The following is a 16,922-nucleotide window of genomic DNA, read 5'->3' on the forward strand; positions in this document are numbered from 1 at the left end:
CTAAGTGGCGACCAGTGGCAAGTGGTGTTCCTCAGGGTTCAGTATTGGGATTGGTGCTGTTTAACATCTTTGTTGGCAACATGGACAGTGGGATTGAGTGCACCCTCAGCAAGTTTGCTGACAACACCAAGCTGTGCGGTGTCGTTGACACAGTGGAGGGAAGGGTTGCCATCCAGAGGGACCTGGACAGGCCTGAGAGGTGGGCCTTTGCAAACTTCATGAAGTTCAACAAGGCCAAAGGCAAGGTCCTGCATGTGGGTTGGGGCAATCCCATGCACAAATACATGCTGGGCAGAGAATGGATGGAGAGCAGCCCTGAGCAGAAAGACTTGGGAGTGCTGGTGGATGAGAAGCTCAACATGACCCAGCAATGTGGGCTCACAGCCCAGAAAGCCAACCGCATCAAAGTTGTCACCTAAGCTCTTCCCCCATTCATAAGAAAATTCCACTTTGAAATTTCTTATGGATGTTTTTCCTGCGGCTTCCTCCCACCACATACTGATGATACTGGTTTTCCTTTTACACTACTGTATTCCATTCACTTTAGTTGACTGTCCTTATCCACTGACAAAACAATTATACTGCAGGATCTGTGAAAAGAAAGTAGTTCCATAAGCACACAGTATAATTTCATCTATCAATTACTGGAGATCAGTTACATGAGTCTCAGGTCAATGCAACTTTCCTGATATAATATATGAAATTTATGACTACCTGTAGTAGTACTTAAAAGCACATTTTGTCATTCAGCTGTGACAGTATTTCATAATTTAAAGAACAGTAGTGGCTTTACTTACCCTGGACTTGAGGGAACCTTCCCAATTTTCATCCACATACCTCTAGGACAGCGCCTGCATAAAGCTGTAATAATAAACAAAAGCTGTTAATGACATCAAAAATCTAAATTACTAGTTTACTTATGGGGTGTTATCTGTTGAACTATTTTTCTTTGAGGAGAAAATACGCTACTGTGTTGATGGTAACTACACACAAATAAGATCCTAAATAGAATCACAGTTTCAGACTTGTGTCCGATTTATGCAACAACTGACTGTTCACTCAAGATACATGATAATTTCCATTCATTATATTAAAAATGTAAAAACAGGAAAAAGATGATCATTTGAGACATACTGTTGCTGGAAGCAAAGCTTCAATTATTATTTTTTAAAAAATGCAATCAGAGACATTACAATGGCAATTATGGACTAGTAATAGTTCTCCCCAAAGATGCTAAGAAAGTCTCATTAAGCGAAATTTTAGTTTCCATTTTAAACCCAACTTGGACAGTGAAATACTGTTTATAATAAAGATAAGGCCGTGACTTCAGACTTCTCATTTGGGCTAACGATTAGTATTGTATTGTAGTTAATTGTGATTGCAGAAAGAGGACAGATCATATTAATAGGCCTATAGCTGATGTAATATATACAAGCTGGGCTAACTTTGATGCTTGCACTTAGACGTCAATCACTTCTGTCAGCTCTGCAAGATGCTCAGATTCAATGTTCTTAAAGTATAAGTTAATTTCAGTTTTATATAATATCTAAATAAAAATACAACTATTGATCTTGTATACTGCCATATGTTTTTAAACTTTTGGGGTTTTTTTTTGGCAACATGCAATTGATTCTATAGTTTGCTGAATCTTAAATATAAGTTAACAACAGATTTTTCTGGCTACTAGAATAGAACTTCCTACTGTAAAATTAGGCATTTTAATCTTACACATAGTTGTCAATACTGTATACCAAATCTCTTCCTTCTAACACTGAAACCCCACTGTATATAGAGAAGTTGACAGAATAAGCTTCAGTTAATTTTTTTTAATTCAATTCATTACCTTCTATAAACAATTAAGACCTCTGCTTTCATTTTTTTAGTCAGTGTTTTCATAACAAATATGTGAGTCAGAACGGGGAAAAATATAACCTTACTGAAATGGAGTAAATTCACATTTCACTTAAAATATGAACTAAGAATACATGTAATTAAAAAATAAGCTTTCACTATGAAATTTAATGAGTACTAAGCCCTCTGAAAAAGGACCGACAAATCATAAAAGCAAACCACACACAATACAACATATCCCAAAGACAATTTTATTAACACTTTGTCACCTATCTATGTAGACATTATGGACAGCCAAGAATAAATCTTCATTTCAGAATGTGAATTTTCTGAATTCAATATTTGCCTAAATATTATCAATTAGAACATGAGAAATACTCTAATCATTTGCAGGGAAATTACAACTTCTTTCCTGACATGAACTAATCAGGAATCATTACTTCCACAGGAAAGAGAACTAAAAAGGTTACATTGTGTTATCTGTTCAGAACAGCATGTCAGAATTTTTTTTAACTACATTTACATTTTCAACTAGATATTAGATTTAAGATAAAAACTAAGATTTGACTGTTAAAACCCAGAACTGCTATGTAACAACAGATCAAAAATACCAGATTTTTTTAAAGCTTTTTTTCACTGCCCAAACAAAGATTTTAATTAAAAAAGGCACTGATAAACAGCTCAGATACTAGCTTGTATAATTAAAGCTCCTCTGGATTTAAAAAACACGAAATAATTAAAAACACGGAGGTAATATGGAATAGTGAGATTATAAACACTTCACTTACTTTGTCTCTATCAATTATTCTTTAAAAAACATTCAACCACAATTATATCAGCAGTCCTAGATTTAGATACTAGTTTGCACACTAATACACTGAACATTTATAATGGTTCTGATACTGACAGCTTTCTGCAATTTTCTGTCAAGAAGGTAGTATAAAGAAGTAGACAAAGGAATAAATAGCCTTTTTCTGTCTACTTAACTGATTATTTTATATATGTGTACAAAGAACTAAGTACACCCAAATTTAGGACAGTGGTAAACCGAGCATTTTTCAATTCTCGTTACTGCAACTAATTCTTCCAGTTTATTTCTTCCTTTCAAACAAGGATTTCTATGGAACAAGATCACTGTAGGAATCTAAAATACGCAAGACATCTTGTAATTACAAACTGCTCCCAGTTTGTAACTGCTTGCCAATATCCGATAGAAGTAAATTTTAACAAAGAAAACAGCGCAACTGATGTCTATATTTTGAGCTTGTAACTCTGCCTTGATTGAAGCCCAACAGGGCTGGTACAAAAAAAGTTCAGATTCGTGCTGGGACAAACAGCTGCTCTCTAGACGGCTAGACAAGAAAAAAAAATTGAAAAAAATCAATTGGCTTCATTTATAACTCTAAACAAAGGTGTCTTTTGCAAGAAACACAGGTTTATTTTCATCACTTAGCCCACAACAAAAGCATACTTGTTAATATCTACTGCTGCTACCATCCTGATATGTCCGAAACAGATGAACTCCAAACCTCCTTGTGAAGGCACTTACTGTGTTCAAGCATTACTAAGAATGACATGTACTACTCATTCTGGAGGCATACAAACATGACAAGTCAGTTCATTACACAATGCTTAACTCATAAGTTAGTTAATTTTAAAATAATGCTTCACTTTAGTACTACAAGCAATGAAATAAAGACTCTCTAAACTATTACTGGTGTCCATTTTAACATCCAAAACAAGTGCTGTCATGATTTCCAAGCTAATTCATGTCTACATCTATAAAAATAACTTCGCTTTTCTAAAAAAACGTTTTAATAATATGCTTTCTAAGGATACTGTGACAAAATCTGGACTTTTCCCTCATCTTTTACAAAGCATCACCTTGATTTAAATTTCATTCAAAAGCTTTTTGTAAGCACCTGTATGTCTTGTAATAGTTCACACTGATGTAATGAAGATAGCTCTCTCTCCACATCTGAGAGGAGGAAACCCACAATCTGCTTTAATGATGAAGGGAAGTGGTAATTATAACAGAATAAACCACCATTTACATAAGAATAGTGTTAAATAAAAGTATCTATTGTAAAAATAACTGTTCCAGCAATTAAAAACCAGGAACCTTAACTTAGGTAAAGAAAAATTACCTGTTACTAGAAGGGGATTGAAGTAATTTCTGCGAGACAAAATTCCAGCAGTGCCTCATTTATAAATAGATACGGTATTGTTATCACAATTACTCATGGTGAAAACTCCAGAAGAAAAATTAGATTCCTGCTATGAAGCTGCTATATAACTGTTAGTGTTTACAATCAAACAGGAATTCAGATCAAACCGAACTGAAAAATGGTACTTAACAGAGATTGCTCCTTGATCATCATGAAATGGTGTTAGATCAAAGGTGACAAAAAATTTTGTAAAATACAGTAAGTTATCCCTAATTTTACTTCTATAACAACTCTACTTCGTACACTGGTTTCCTCTAACTACTGACTAAGCCTGACCCTGCACAGTTACACAGGTTACAAAGTGTCACTCAAACCCGACCTATACAGCTGTTTGCAATCAGTACAGTACCACCATGTCTTAAAACATACAGTGAAACTTGCTCTTAAGATAAAGCCACACAATGATAAATAGTTATCTATGGTATCTGGATTCTCTCTGATATCTGCATATTTTCCTATCCTAATATCCAATAGTTTAAAAAATAAAGCTGAGAACAAGCAGTAAAACACAACTTGTGACTACTGCTAAAACTCTGGAATTTTTACTTGCCTCGGGTACACGACAATCTTCCACTAAATATTCACCAACGACTAATCTATTCCCAATGGAAACAATTTTATTTTTTTTTAATTCACTGCAATTTTGATTTCATATTACTATATAAGCAGACATGCCAAAGAAACATCTCCATCTCCTATCAACTCATACTATTGTTTTACTTCAAAGAAAAGTTAGGAAAAATACAGATATTATTCTTATTGGCCAAAGTTGCTTGGTATCTGCAAACTGGTATTGTTTTAAAACAGGGTGCCTGATCTCTTTTTTGAAGTCATACAAAATAATTTTTTATGTGTCCCACCCACCCAGGAAGCAAAACAATGAGTGAATAATTCATATTTATCCTTCTGAGAAATGAAGTCACAAAAAGAGATTTTGGTGCAAACTGCTTCTGCTCTTTCCCAAACTCTTATAGCTACCAATCCATTTGTTATTTCTACTAGAGAACTAGATTAGTTAAAATAAGGAATATACACTGAGATATAAACTATAAAATATTTTCTCTTCTAGGCTGAAGAGAAAGCAGGGTACTTGTACAGACAGCCAGAAATTTTCAACATCACTCTAGTCTTCTCCTTCCCTACAGACAGAAAATGAGCAAGAATCTGTGGGTTAGCAGAGAGCAGTCAGAAAGCCTCACTGCCAGGAACATTATGAATTACTGTTCTGTACTGCAGAAAGCCAATAAAGTCATTGCTACATACACACACATCATTCAGAGCTGATGTCATCAGTAAATTTAGCAACAAAGAAACTGCTCCCATTCACAACTCATTATGCTGTGAAGAGTTTGGAAACAAGGAGTCAAACAGTCAAAAAACAGTTATCTGAATTAGTGCTATTCCTGTGATTAGTGCTATGTATTACAGGCAAATTCCTCTGAACAAAGCTAAAGCAGACTCTAAGTGCTCATTTATTTGCAGGGAAGGAAATTCCGACTGAATATAAGGGTGAAAAATGTCACAATGAGGGTATTAAGGCAATAATTTTGTAAGAAAGGTTGTAGCATCTGTATCCTTGGAGATCTTCAGAACTTTGAGTTCCACTTTACGTAGGAGATTATTTTTTTAATTCTGTGGGTACATAACATAGTTGTGCATTACTATTACAATCTTCAGCATACAGAAAATGTCATCCATCTAAGTGTTTTATTTTTGGCATTAAACAATCTTCTCTTTGCAATATTATGTAAACATTTTTGCTCTTTAAATCCAACAACCACCAAAAATCTCCAAAACAACTTCATCTCCTGGCAGACTATTTTTGGTAACACTCCCTCTGAAATGGTTTGGTGTAAGGTCACGTGAGCAAGAGATCTGGCACAAGGGTGAGGGAAAATGCAGAAACTGAGCAGCCGTCAACTTGACACCTCCGAAGCTGTAGCGTGGATTAAGTGGTGTGCATGCCCAATTTGAGTGGGGGCAGGGATAAGAGTGGAAGAGAGGAAAAGGGTGGTGGAAAAAGGGCTCCTATGGGAGCTCACTGGGACCTAGCGAACAGAGTTACGTAAGCTAAATGTAGAGACAGAAAGTTAACATTTAAGTTCCAATTTTGGAATACACTGTACACTTAACTTTGCTATCGAATCATCTACTTACCTCTAGCAGTAGAATCCCTGAACATCTCTTTTATTCTCTAGAATCTGTGCTTTTATTAAAAAAAGAACGCACCTTAGAAGGGTTGCAAAGAAAACACTGAGAACAGAACTGATCAACTATTTATTTGACTTTGCCCGTTTAAGTAATTTGGAGACTTTGTACTCTTTGAAGTCGCTTCAACATATGTAGAGTCAAACGGCACTATTTTATCTAGATGTGTATCCAGATGAAGGTCAGACTTAAACCTATTCCATTCACCAGCACAGATGCACATCAACAACTTTAACTCACATTTAGCAAATTCATACTTATCAGTGAAAAAGAAAATGTTAGGGAAATTGTAAGCGTAGAAAGACGTCTTCCATAGGTAAGGCTTGCCCTACTACAGACAGATAGTGAGTGTATTCTATCTTAGTTTATCTGACAGAGACGGACCTTTGGTGAATCGGATCCAAACAAAAGATGGTGAATTTCTGTCTCAGGACACTGATTAGCTAGCTGCGCTTTCCTTGACTGTTTGTCAACATTAATTTTCATTGCTGATAATATCATGTACAGACGGAAGGGAAAGGGTGTACATGGTAAAGTTCTTGAGAAGGACATCCACTTCAACACATTTTTAGTGCAAGGAATGGCCGTGCATAATATTCTGAAGCGACAGTACTCTGATAAGAGACTTTTTCTATTAGAGACAACACAATCATCTCAATTCCCCAACTTCGCTATCAACATTCCCCAGAAAAGCATTCCTCTGTGAACTCTATGGGACACTTTTAGCTAAAAGCAAACTTTGAAGGGAGATAATTTGACATATTAGCCTTAATTACAGAGTTCTGATTATTTACTTGAGTGTTAAATGAAATATGCTGTCATTGAATTATGCTATTTTTAAATGACACAGTTGGTAAAAATGGTTGCTGTTCATTGTTTTTATGTAGCATGTTAGAAATAAAGACTACAACTATGTAAAAGCACCATTTGATTTTTTACAAAGCAGACAAAGGATTTTATAGAACACATCAAAAGACAAAAAGCTGGAGTTTGACAAACAGCTACAAGTAAGCTAAAATTCTAATTCACTTATACAAGTATTGATATGACTTACACTTACGTTACACCACTGAGATGTCAATGAATTCTAAGTAGTTCTCTATTTTTACCCGTTGAGTGGGTAAAAATCAAGAGATGAGACTGCTTCATTGGAACTATTCATATGAAGAGCCTCTGGCAGAACAAGCAGGCAGCCAACAGTAATTTTTGAGTGTAGCACTTTAATTAGAGAAATGAAAAGAAAAAAAACCCTGAAAAATGAAACTAAATTGGGTCACACAAGAGTAGCCTAAAGCATTAAAAGCTTTTCAAGTTATTCTAGTTTCAGTAATTATTGAGAGTTCTGTAAACTATTTTGAGGTTTAAAAAGTAAGTCTGAACAAGAATGGCACCTTATTTCTCTTTGTAATTCATAACAGCACATTTTAAAAGTCTGTATGTGTATAAAGGTGTTTTAAGAGAGCTTCAATTTGATTTTTTTATTAAAAGTAGCACACAGATATAATTACAGTACACATGTTTATTAATAATATTACACTATGTAGTTATTTCAGTTCCAGGAGGGGTCTAACACTAACTCCACCCAAAGAATTGGCTTTAAGTTATGGTCAAACTACATCATAAGGCAAATATAAATATTATCTGTTGGGATTAAAATAACCGATTCTGAGGAACAGTTTCTGCATATGTGCTCATCTCCTACCCTGTAATATTTAAAGGCCTGAGTGACAATTTTGTTGCGAGTGACAGATAAGATAGACTACAGAAAACTGTATTTGTATAGGCATATTTTTTACCTTTCAGTGAAATAAAGAGTCATCTTTTCTTCAGATTAGACCAAACTGCAGATTAGCAACTACTTATTACATGGGCTAAATAGGTATAATTCACTCTTTTGTATATCATCCCGCACCTCTGTATTTTTCACCAACAAAAACCTCTCATAAATAGTGTGATACTATGCAGAAACCAGTGGCTGATGTGGAAGAAGGGGTCAGAGCTCAGGCTTCACTTTAAACAGACTAGAAGTTCTGTGGTTTTGCAGTGTTGAAACAGGCTGAATCATTCCTGTCTCAAAACGACTTCCCACAATACCAAGTACCAAGGACTTGCAAGGAAAAGCATTTCAGCCTGATGCAGTGAAAACATGATACAATCTTCCTGCAGAAACATCAAAGTACCTGGTTAAGTACTGCACCAGTTACAATGTAACAACTAGGGAACACGCCTAGTTGCCACATGTTTCCATCAATCTAACTGCACTGAAGACACGCTTACCCAACCGGCCAGTGGAAATCCATAATAAAACTCTAGGAAAGGCTCCTCTGCTCTGCTTGGACTTTTCTCCCCATTTTCCAGTGTGTTTTAGTGTGCATTCTTAGGACTTTCTCCCCAGTTAATTCTCTGTTTTCAGCATTTTGCAAAGTGTTGAGAAAAAACAATACTTAAAGGTCACTTAATACTGCTGTTTTCTAAACCTTATCCATTCTGTTTGTCTACAGCTAACGGGGTTATGTCCAGAGCCTTGCATTAACTTTCAAATAGCAGTCATAAATGCTGAAAATCATTTTAGGTTAGGAAGGATGTAGAATGAGGATCTGAATGTAAAGCAACCCTTAAGATGGGCTTTAACATTTTTTGGAAAAAGTAATAGCCAAAGTTTAAGCTGACCACATTTATTTCAGGTTAATGTTTCACAATACTTTGACGTCATAATGAAAGGAAACTTTTAATATTTACTGGTTAGGGAAGAATATCAAGTTGGAAACCTCCCCTCTTACAGTACAATAACCCATTTCAAGCTTCTGAAATATTTTAGTTATTTATATTGTTACATCTAGTACAAGTTTGGTGAAAAATAATCCTAATTTTTTCATTACCTTAGTAATGCAGAGGCCAGGTATTCCAATAAATTATTAAACCAAGTTTTGACAGCTTATCATATTTTGACAACCCTGAATACATGCACAAGAAAGTTGCTAAAAGTCTTAGGATTTTAGATGTTTTTGCTTAAATTTGTGGAGTGGAGCAGTTATTACCCATATCTATGTAACTTTAAAAGTATGCATAGAGACTTCTGTATCATTATATATGCCTAGTTTTACAGTAGAATCATAAACTATTTCAAAATAGTGTATGATAGACTTGTGTCTATCACGTTACCCACGTGTGATGTTACCCATGGCAACTTACTGTCTAAACCATCCATTTTCATGTCTCCAATTTCCTGGCCAACTTTTTCTCAAACCTGATGTCACATTATCTAATTCACCAAACACCACAACAGTACAACATGACAAATACTTGTGAGCAGAAATTTAAAATGCTGAAGTTCAACACATTTTAGTGGGCAAAATATATTTCAAAGCTCTGGTTAGAAATATTGATGACTTTTAAGGGCTGTAGCAATCCTGCACAGTGCAACTGTGAAATTTAATGTATTGCAAATTTCATCACAGAGTTGATTCTTAAAATCAATTTGGATTTTGACATGCATATATTGAGATAAATCTAAGATTATAATATACAATTAATGGAATATGCTTATGGCTATGTCTGAAGCGATCACACAGCATAAGTGAAGCTGCAGATGGAGTGCAGCTATTTTCAGCTGCTGCAAAATATGGACAATCTCTCCTGCTACTACAATTTCACGCACAGTTAGCTTCACCTCCATTTCATCCTTCTACGTTTTACACACCAGCAGTACTCTGCATCTGACAGACTGAGGCTTAAAACTTGCAGCTGTCTAAAGCAATACCGTTTAAGCTAGCTTCTGAATTAGTCTGAAAGTGAATACATAATCTCTAGAAGAGAAGATAACCAAAATATTTTTTTTTTCATTTTACCCACAGTACAATTATAAAGTAATTAAAATATTTCACCGGACAGGTGTCAGTAGAAGTTAAGAGCAAGACAAATCCTGGGTAATAACAGTACCTCACAGCCATTTTCCGCAATGTCAATTCACAGAATACTGGACCAATAACAAGACCAGGATTAATAAACATCTTTCACGGATACGAAACAGTTGAAATCTGTAAACATCTCATTTGTGGTTGCACCGATGCTATGCAGCACTAAGTACTTTTAGGACTGGGCATATTTGACAGATCATTTGTGAAAAGTAGCGATGATACATAAAAATTCTCAGATACACATGCTATCCCTTTACCTTTAATTTTAAATCCCCATTTAAAACTCAGGCAAAAGTCATGCAATAAATTAACTCTTGCTTTCTCTATTTCTAACACTTGCCATGTACTTACAAGGAGAACTCACTTAAAATCCTGAAGTCTGTACTGGAATTCTAATAGTTTGCAAGTTTGTTTGTAGCACAGACTACCAACGTGCTGCGTCACATGATGGGAACAAATATCTGCTCACATAATGAACAAGCTAGGTCATCTACTGGAATCATGGTTCAGAAAATAAGATTCCTGTACTTTGAGGATGTTCAACCATGTAGTCACAGCACTAGCAAAACCCAGAGCACCACTGCTCTAGAACTCAGCAACACATAAGATCGCTAATCAGCAAGTCAGACATCTTACATCTAGATGCAGGTCTTTATAGAGTAAGATTTACAAATTTTTCAAGCATGAGGGTAAGAAAAATAACTTTTAAGACTTTCAACATCCATCCAGTCTCAACTGTCAAGTTTTCATTACAAAGAAGATTTCTATGGTAACCTGAAAAAAATCTAGTGGAATGGAAAAGAGTACAGCAAAAGGCAGCATTCAGTTATTCTATTCTGCACGCATATCATGAAAATACTACTTTAGCAAGAAGCTACTATAAATTAGATGGTTAATTTTTATGTAAGAGTAAAATCTTAAGCTCAATTACAGACACCTGTTACAACCAGCAATATGTTAAAACACAAGTCAGTCCAAAATGAGATGAATCTGAACACAATTTGTGAAGATAATATTCGTAGTCCTCTCTCTCAACACTAATTTTCTACTTGCTAGTCTTCAAGGGAAGTTACTCAGTACAAGTTTAAAAAAACCCAAAAATTAAAAAGAAAAAAATAAATAAAAATCAGCAAATCCAAAATACACATTTCCAAGCAGTGGTTAACAGTATAAAAAAGTCAACCTTCTGAAACAGCATTCAAAAAAATATTAGAAATGATGCTATAATTTAACACTCAACCATATAACCATAATGTTAGAACAATCCAATATTTCTATTCACACACAGAGTAGGGAAAGCTTGCATTCAAACACATAACAGGAAAATGCATGGAAATAGTATCATAATCACTCCTACAATTCAAGCCGATACTTAACACGCTAGCTCCAAATCTCAAGTATCATTTGTATTAAATTTCTTCAAAAACATCACAGAAGTAAGAAAAGATAGAATAATCAAGATGTACATCGAATTGTGCTATAGCAGCAAATTATTCATAATTACTACAAAGCACAAGCAGAAAATGAAACTGGGTAAACCAACACAAATAGACTAAAAAACCCCAGTAACTTATAATATACAACCTCTTGGTTCCTATGAACACGCAACAAATTCTGGTTCATTGTGAAGGGATTTGTTGAACAACCTTGAGACCCCATCCAGCCTTGTGCTATTTGTTCTCCTACATTCAGCATGACTAAACCAGAAAGTTTTGATACTGGAAATATTTACAGTGTAAAGCCCTTACCACAAAATGGCATTTGATTAGTCTTACACAAAGTGTGATTATCCACATGGTTAAATCTAGGCCTGATTCAGGATAATCAGGAAATGATCTATTGATTTAAATTCTGTTATTTGATCCAACCTTTATTAATGCAATATTTACAATACAAACTGACATCCTTGAGTAAATTACTGATAAATTGATAAAGACAGATTTTCTTATCTTCAGAAGTCACATTGAAAGAAACACAACATAACTCCTCTAGTTTATTTTCCCAACAAATAGCAACAGAAATTACCCTGCTCCACAAGTTCTTGTGCTACATCTTATGCACACTGTGGCAGAAATAAGAATATTGCTTGAGCAAATAAAAGCATCCACTGCTTACATGAGGACAGGAAGCCTTGCTGCTCCCACCACAACTGCTACCAGTTGGGGTACACAACCACAGCACAGCTGGAAACCCTTTCCTATTTTTCCATTCCCTTTTAGCACATTTAGTTAGATTTTATTCTCAAACTTCTCAGCTTTTGTGTGTGTGTATGTATGTGTATGTGCATATATATATATAAGAACTGGAGCATTTTCCAGAGACAAACTTTCCTTTATAAGATTCATATATCCAGCAAAGAAAAAGTCTTAGATATCGAGTCCCGTAAGGATTATACTAAAATATTACTGCAAGCATTCTTTTGTCAATATATGAAACAGCACAATTTACAGTCTTACCTCTTACCTTAATAGTCTCTCAACTTTAAGGAACTACTAATTATTAATTTTCTGCAAATCTTAAACACTTGCTTCTTGATACTTAATATATTGTACCTAACACTGTAACCAGTGATTTTGTTAAAAATTATAGGCAGACTTTTTTTAAATATTATGCTGAATTTAATTGACATGACAAACCTGCTACATTTCCTCATTAATTTCACATTGTCAGTTATTTAGCTATCTCCTAGCCATTAAATGTAATTTCAGTATCTCTTCTCCTTAAAATCTCTACTTTCCTGATAATTGATTGATCTTCAATGTATTCTAGAGCACTCTTAAATTACAACATATTTGAAAGCAAGTATTCTTTTCAAGAGCTCTGTAAAAATTCTTCCTTGCCAACATATCTTAAGCAAGATAGATATTTACTTATTCCAGATAAAGGAAAGGTTTTGGCTTAGCCTAACTGAAGCACAGCATGGGCTCCGAGCGAGATCATTTCCAGTATTTCTAGCTGTTAGAACCTGGCTGTTCTCACTGCTGTAGAATGAAGCTGAGCAGTCCTGCTTCGGTCAGGTTTGTGCCACTTCAGGAGTTGACCTGACAGCTGCACCAGCCTTTTGTTCCTAGGGATTGAACGGAACTATCCTGGCCATTACGCTATGGGTCAATCACCAAGCAATAGCTGCGATCAAAACCACCAGTCTCCTTATGCTCTTTTTTGCCCTCTTCAGATCCTATACATCTTAAAATTTAAAGAAGCTGGACATAGCTCCCATTAGTCACTTCATACTAGAGAAGGGATGTCATAGAACCAAAGGTTCCTCTGCTTATACAGGAATGTTATTTTAGAGTAGCATGGCAAGTCTGCAAATCTAGACCCTTTGTATAGTGGACTATCAAGAAACGCTGCATTTTCCTCTTGAGATTATAATCCACACTCATATATTTTTAAAATTAAATGCTTCATAAATATAACAAAGTGTTAAATTATTCCACAAAGGATTTGGTCCAAAACCCACCTTTCTAGTTTCCAACTGAGCTTCTTCTTGGCAGCACTGCCTGCAGAAGGGATCCAACTGATTCAGATTGAACTGTCCAAGAAGGTTGCAAGAACTGCATAGCAAGTTACTGGAGAAGCCCAGCTCTCTGCAAGCTTCTGATGACAACTGTGCTCCATATGCACTTATCTGAAAACCAATACAATGTTACATTTTAGTATTCAATTAGTTGTTTAAAAAAGGAAGATTTTAAATACTCTAATGATTAGAAAGAACAACTAAATCTCTTGTGACCGTCTTGCAGTAATGACTAATGGTCTGCTCATAAGTGCAAAACACCACCTTATTTTGAAGAATGGTCCATTAATAGTGATTCTAGACACTTGTAATATGCATATTTCAAGGTATCAGACCTGCCAAAATCCATTAATATACACTTCTGACAACTCTACTGCTTTCCTATTGCTAGATCCAAATTAAGAAAAAAACAAACATTACGAATCAGCTGAAATGCACATGGCTACAGCTCTCTAAAGCCTGCTCTTTCAAAACAATTTCAGTAAATTTCGTATCACTGAAAACACACTTGGAAAATAACTACAACAGCTAAGCTTGGGAAAAGCACAACCAGGGACTGATGAAATGGACCAAACTGCTCAACAAGGCATACAAGTAGGATTTTAATTTCATGTTTGCATTAACGTTACAGGAAAATCACATACTAAAAGTGGAAGTGTAGATAAAACCCTGCAATTCTGATTTACTAATAATACATTAAAATAGGCAACTCAATTATATGGCTTCTATGTAAAACACAGGTTCTGTTTTTAATGAGCAGCAAACCCAATTTTACCAACTATCCCAGCACTTAAATGGCGTTTTGTTTTCACATTCCGGCTTCCCTACGCAGCGATTTCTCTCACCGAAGCTTAAAACCTGTCCCTCCAGCTGTATGCTGGGAAGGGGGAAGTAAGAGATGACATTAAGAAAGGAGAGAAAGGAGACAGTTTTCCCAGATACTTTTCAGTCTGAGTGAAAGACCTTGGGCAAAACCCATAACATCTGAACACCAAGAAAACAATCAGCAAGCATCTCCATGTTCAGAGAAGACCGAGATGATACCAGCAAACTGGACTGGATGATAACAGATAAAGAGTCAGAAAAATTATGCTGGGCCAAACAGAAAAATATAGAAGAAAAACTAAGTCTGTCCTTCAGCAAATCAGACTTCTCTTCATATTCACCCATCATTTAGTGTATACAGCATACCCAAGTAAGGCAGAGACAAAACGCATTTCCTTCCTCAAAGTGATCAACCTATAGCCAAAGACACGTCACTGATGTGATAGATAGGAAACTTTATGGATTAGGAATTGGTAGAAAATATACTATGTGCATCATTATTCTGTTTCTCTGTATCTGCCAAAAAAAGTTAAAGCATGAACAGAAAAGTATAATACACAGAAAATTATTTTAAAATTACTATTCTTCTTCCTACAGGACACTGTTGAAGTAATTTCTATATATGACAGCACGCAAGCAAAAATGGGACCCTATTCTACTGGAATCATCTATTATCTATCCTTTCTGAAGGATACTGGCAATAAGAAATATAACACCACCTCAGTAGTACAGAAAATCTAAGGAGGATGCCAAACACTGCCAAGGCTACATTTTAATTATTGTTCACTTAATAAATTAATGAAGATGTCAGTAACTAAAAGAGTACTCTCACACTTTGCTGCTTGCCATCAACCCCTTTTAAGCTTTACTTTCATCTTTTCCTCACTTTTGAATCTGTTCACCTGGGAGCAAAAATGGTATTAGTGGCATTGTCATTTCGCTTCCACCAGCAACACTCCTCACACCTTTCTCCAGCAGAGCTCTAGAGCATCTGCGTATATAAGGCCAATACTCCGCTGGTTATTTTCTGGGGGGAACCAACCAAAAAAAACAAACAGTGTATGAAACAAGTAAAGTCTCCTTTACAAGAGAATTCCTCCATGAAGAAGTTCTGGTTAGACAGCAAATTCAAAACAGCTTACGAATAAAATTATAAGCAGGGCAAGGAGGGGAAAATAAGAGGAAGAAACTGCCTCTCCCTAGTATTTTTCTTGAATTTTTAGTACCATAATTATTGTACTATCTGAAATAACAAGTACACTAATTATAATAAATGTCTCTGTTTAGGATTAGAAAAGAACCCTCACATCTCAGAAGCTAATTTTCCATCAGGAAAAGATAACTTCAGCTACCTAGCCAGTGATGAGCCTCATTTCAGCAGCACGCTCTCCTTGAATGCTTTAACTACAAATACACATTACACACTGCTTTGGTTTCACATTAGATAATTTCATATATTAAAGCAAATGCAGCATCAATACAAATTGCTTTAGGAAGTACTTCATAGTTACTGGAGTGAAAGATTTGAACAGGTCTTTTGTATAACCTCATGCCTCTGAAGCTCAGGTGGGTCAGAACTTGAAGGGCATCAGGTGAACTAAAACAGAGAAAGCTGTCTGGAAAACCTCGAGGGACAGTCTTTCACAAGACAGAAATCAAAAGCCGCCTAGTTTCACTTTCCAAACCCATTCTTAACTTTGTTACTACGGATAACCCAGGCCGCGAGGTATATCACAACACACAAATCTCGCTAGAAATGGTCGAGGAAACCTGAAAACTTATTTCAAGAGTCACTGCAACACCTGCAGCGATCACGTTTTCCCGAGCTAATAAGGCGAGCCGGGGCGAGGGACGCGGCTGAGGGGTGCTCAGGCTTCAAAACGCGGCCGTCGCAGTCTGGAGGGGCAGAGGCAGCGACGGCAGGAGGGAAGAGGGCAGAAGCAGAGGACAACCTCCGACAGAGAGAGAAAAAGAGGCGGCCAGGGAGGCAGGAGAGGGACGAGGCACGAGACGAGGCCTCGGGGATGGGCCGGGCCGGGCGAGGCCCGCTGCCTCCGCCTGCCGCTGCGGGGCACGTCTCGCTCCCGGCCCACGGCCTCTCACCGCCTGCAGCCCCACTAGCAACCAGAGCCAGCAACGCCCCGCGGCCGTTAGCTCAGCAGCCGCCGCCATCTTGGTGCCGGAACGCTCCTGCCAGCGTCGCCGGGAGGCGGTGGAAGGACCTCACCCACCGCGGATGCCCGACACGTTGCCTGATGCGGGAGAGGGCAGACTTGCCCCCAAACTCCGGCACCACAAGCAGAAGCAGCTAACTCAGAACCTCTGCGGGAAGTCTACAGCAAGGCTATTTTAGGGTGTTCAGAGTAGCGCTTT

The 16,922-nt window shown here is 36.6% G+C and overlaps 1 protein-coding gene across 1 annotated transcript in view; it reads right to left on the reverse strand.

Moving 5' to 3' along the window:
* Positions 1–16,721, reverse strand: part of LOC104286160 (15 kDa selenoprotein) — a 30,653-nt gene extending 13,932 nt beyond the window's left edge. Inside the window, 3 exon segments of the mRNA XM_009884722.1 lie at positions 798–861; positions 13,668–13,835; positions 16,653–16,721. Coding sequence (XP_009883024.1) covers positions 798–861; positions 13,668–13,835; positions 16,653–16,721 — 301 coding nt within the window.
* Between the last annotated feature and the right edge of the window lie 201 nt (positions 16,722–16,922).

This window comes from Charadrius vociferus, unplaced genomic scaffold (assembly GCF_000708025.1).
Source record: "Charadrius vociferus isolate BGI_N301 unplaced genomic scaffold, ASM70802v2 scaffold163, whole genome shotgun sequence".
In the NCBI taxonomy this organism is placed as follows: domain Eukaryota; kingdom Metazoa; phylum Chordata; class Aves; order Charadriiformes; family Charadriidae; genus Charadrius; species Charadrius vociferus.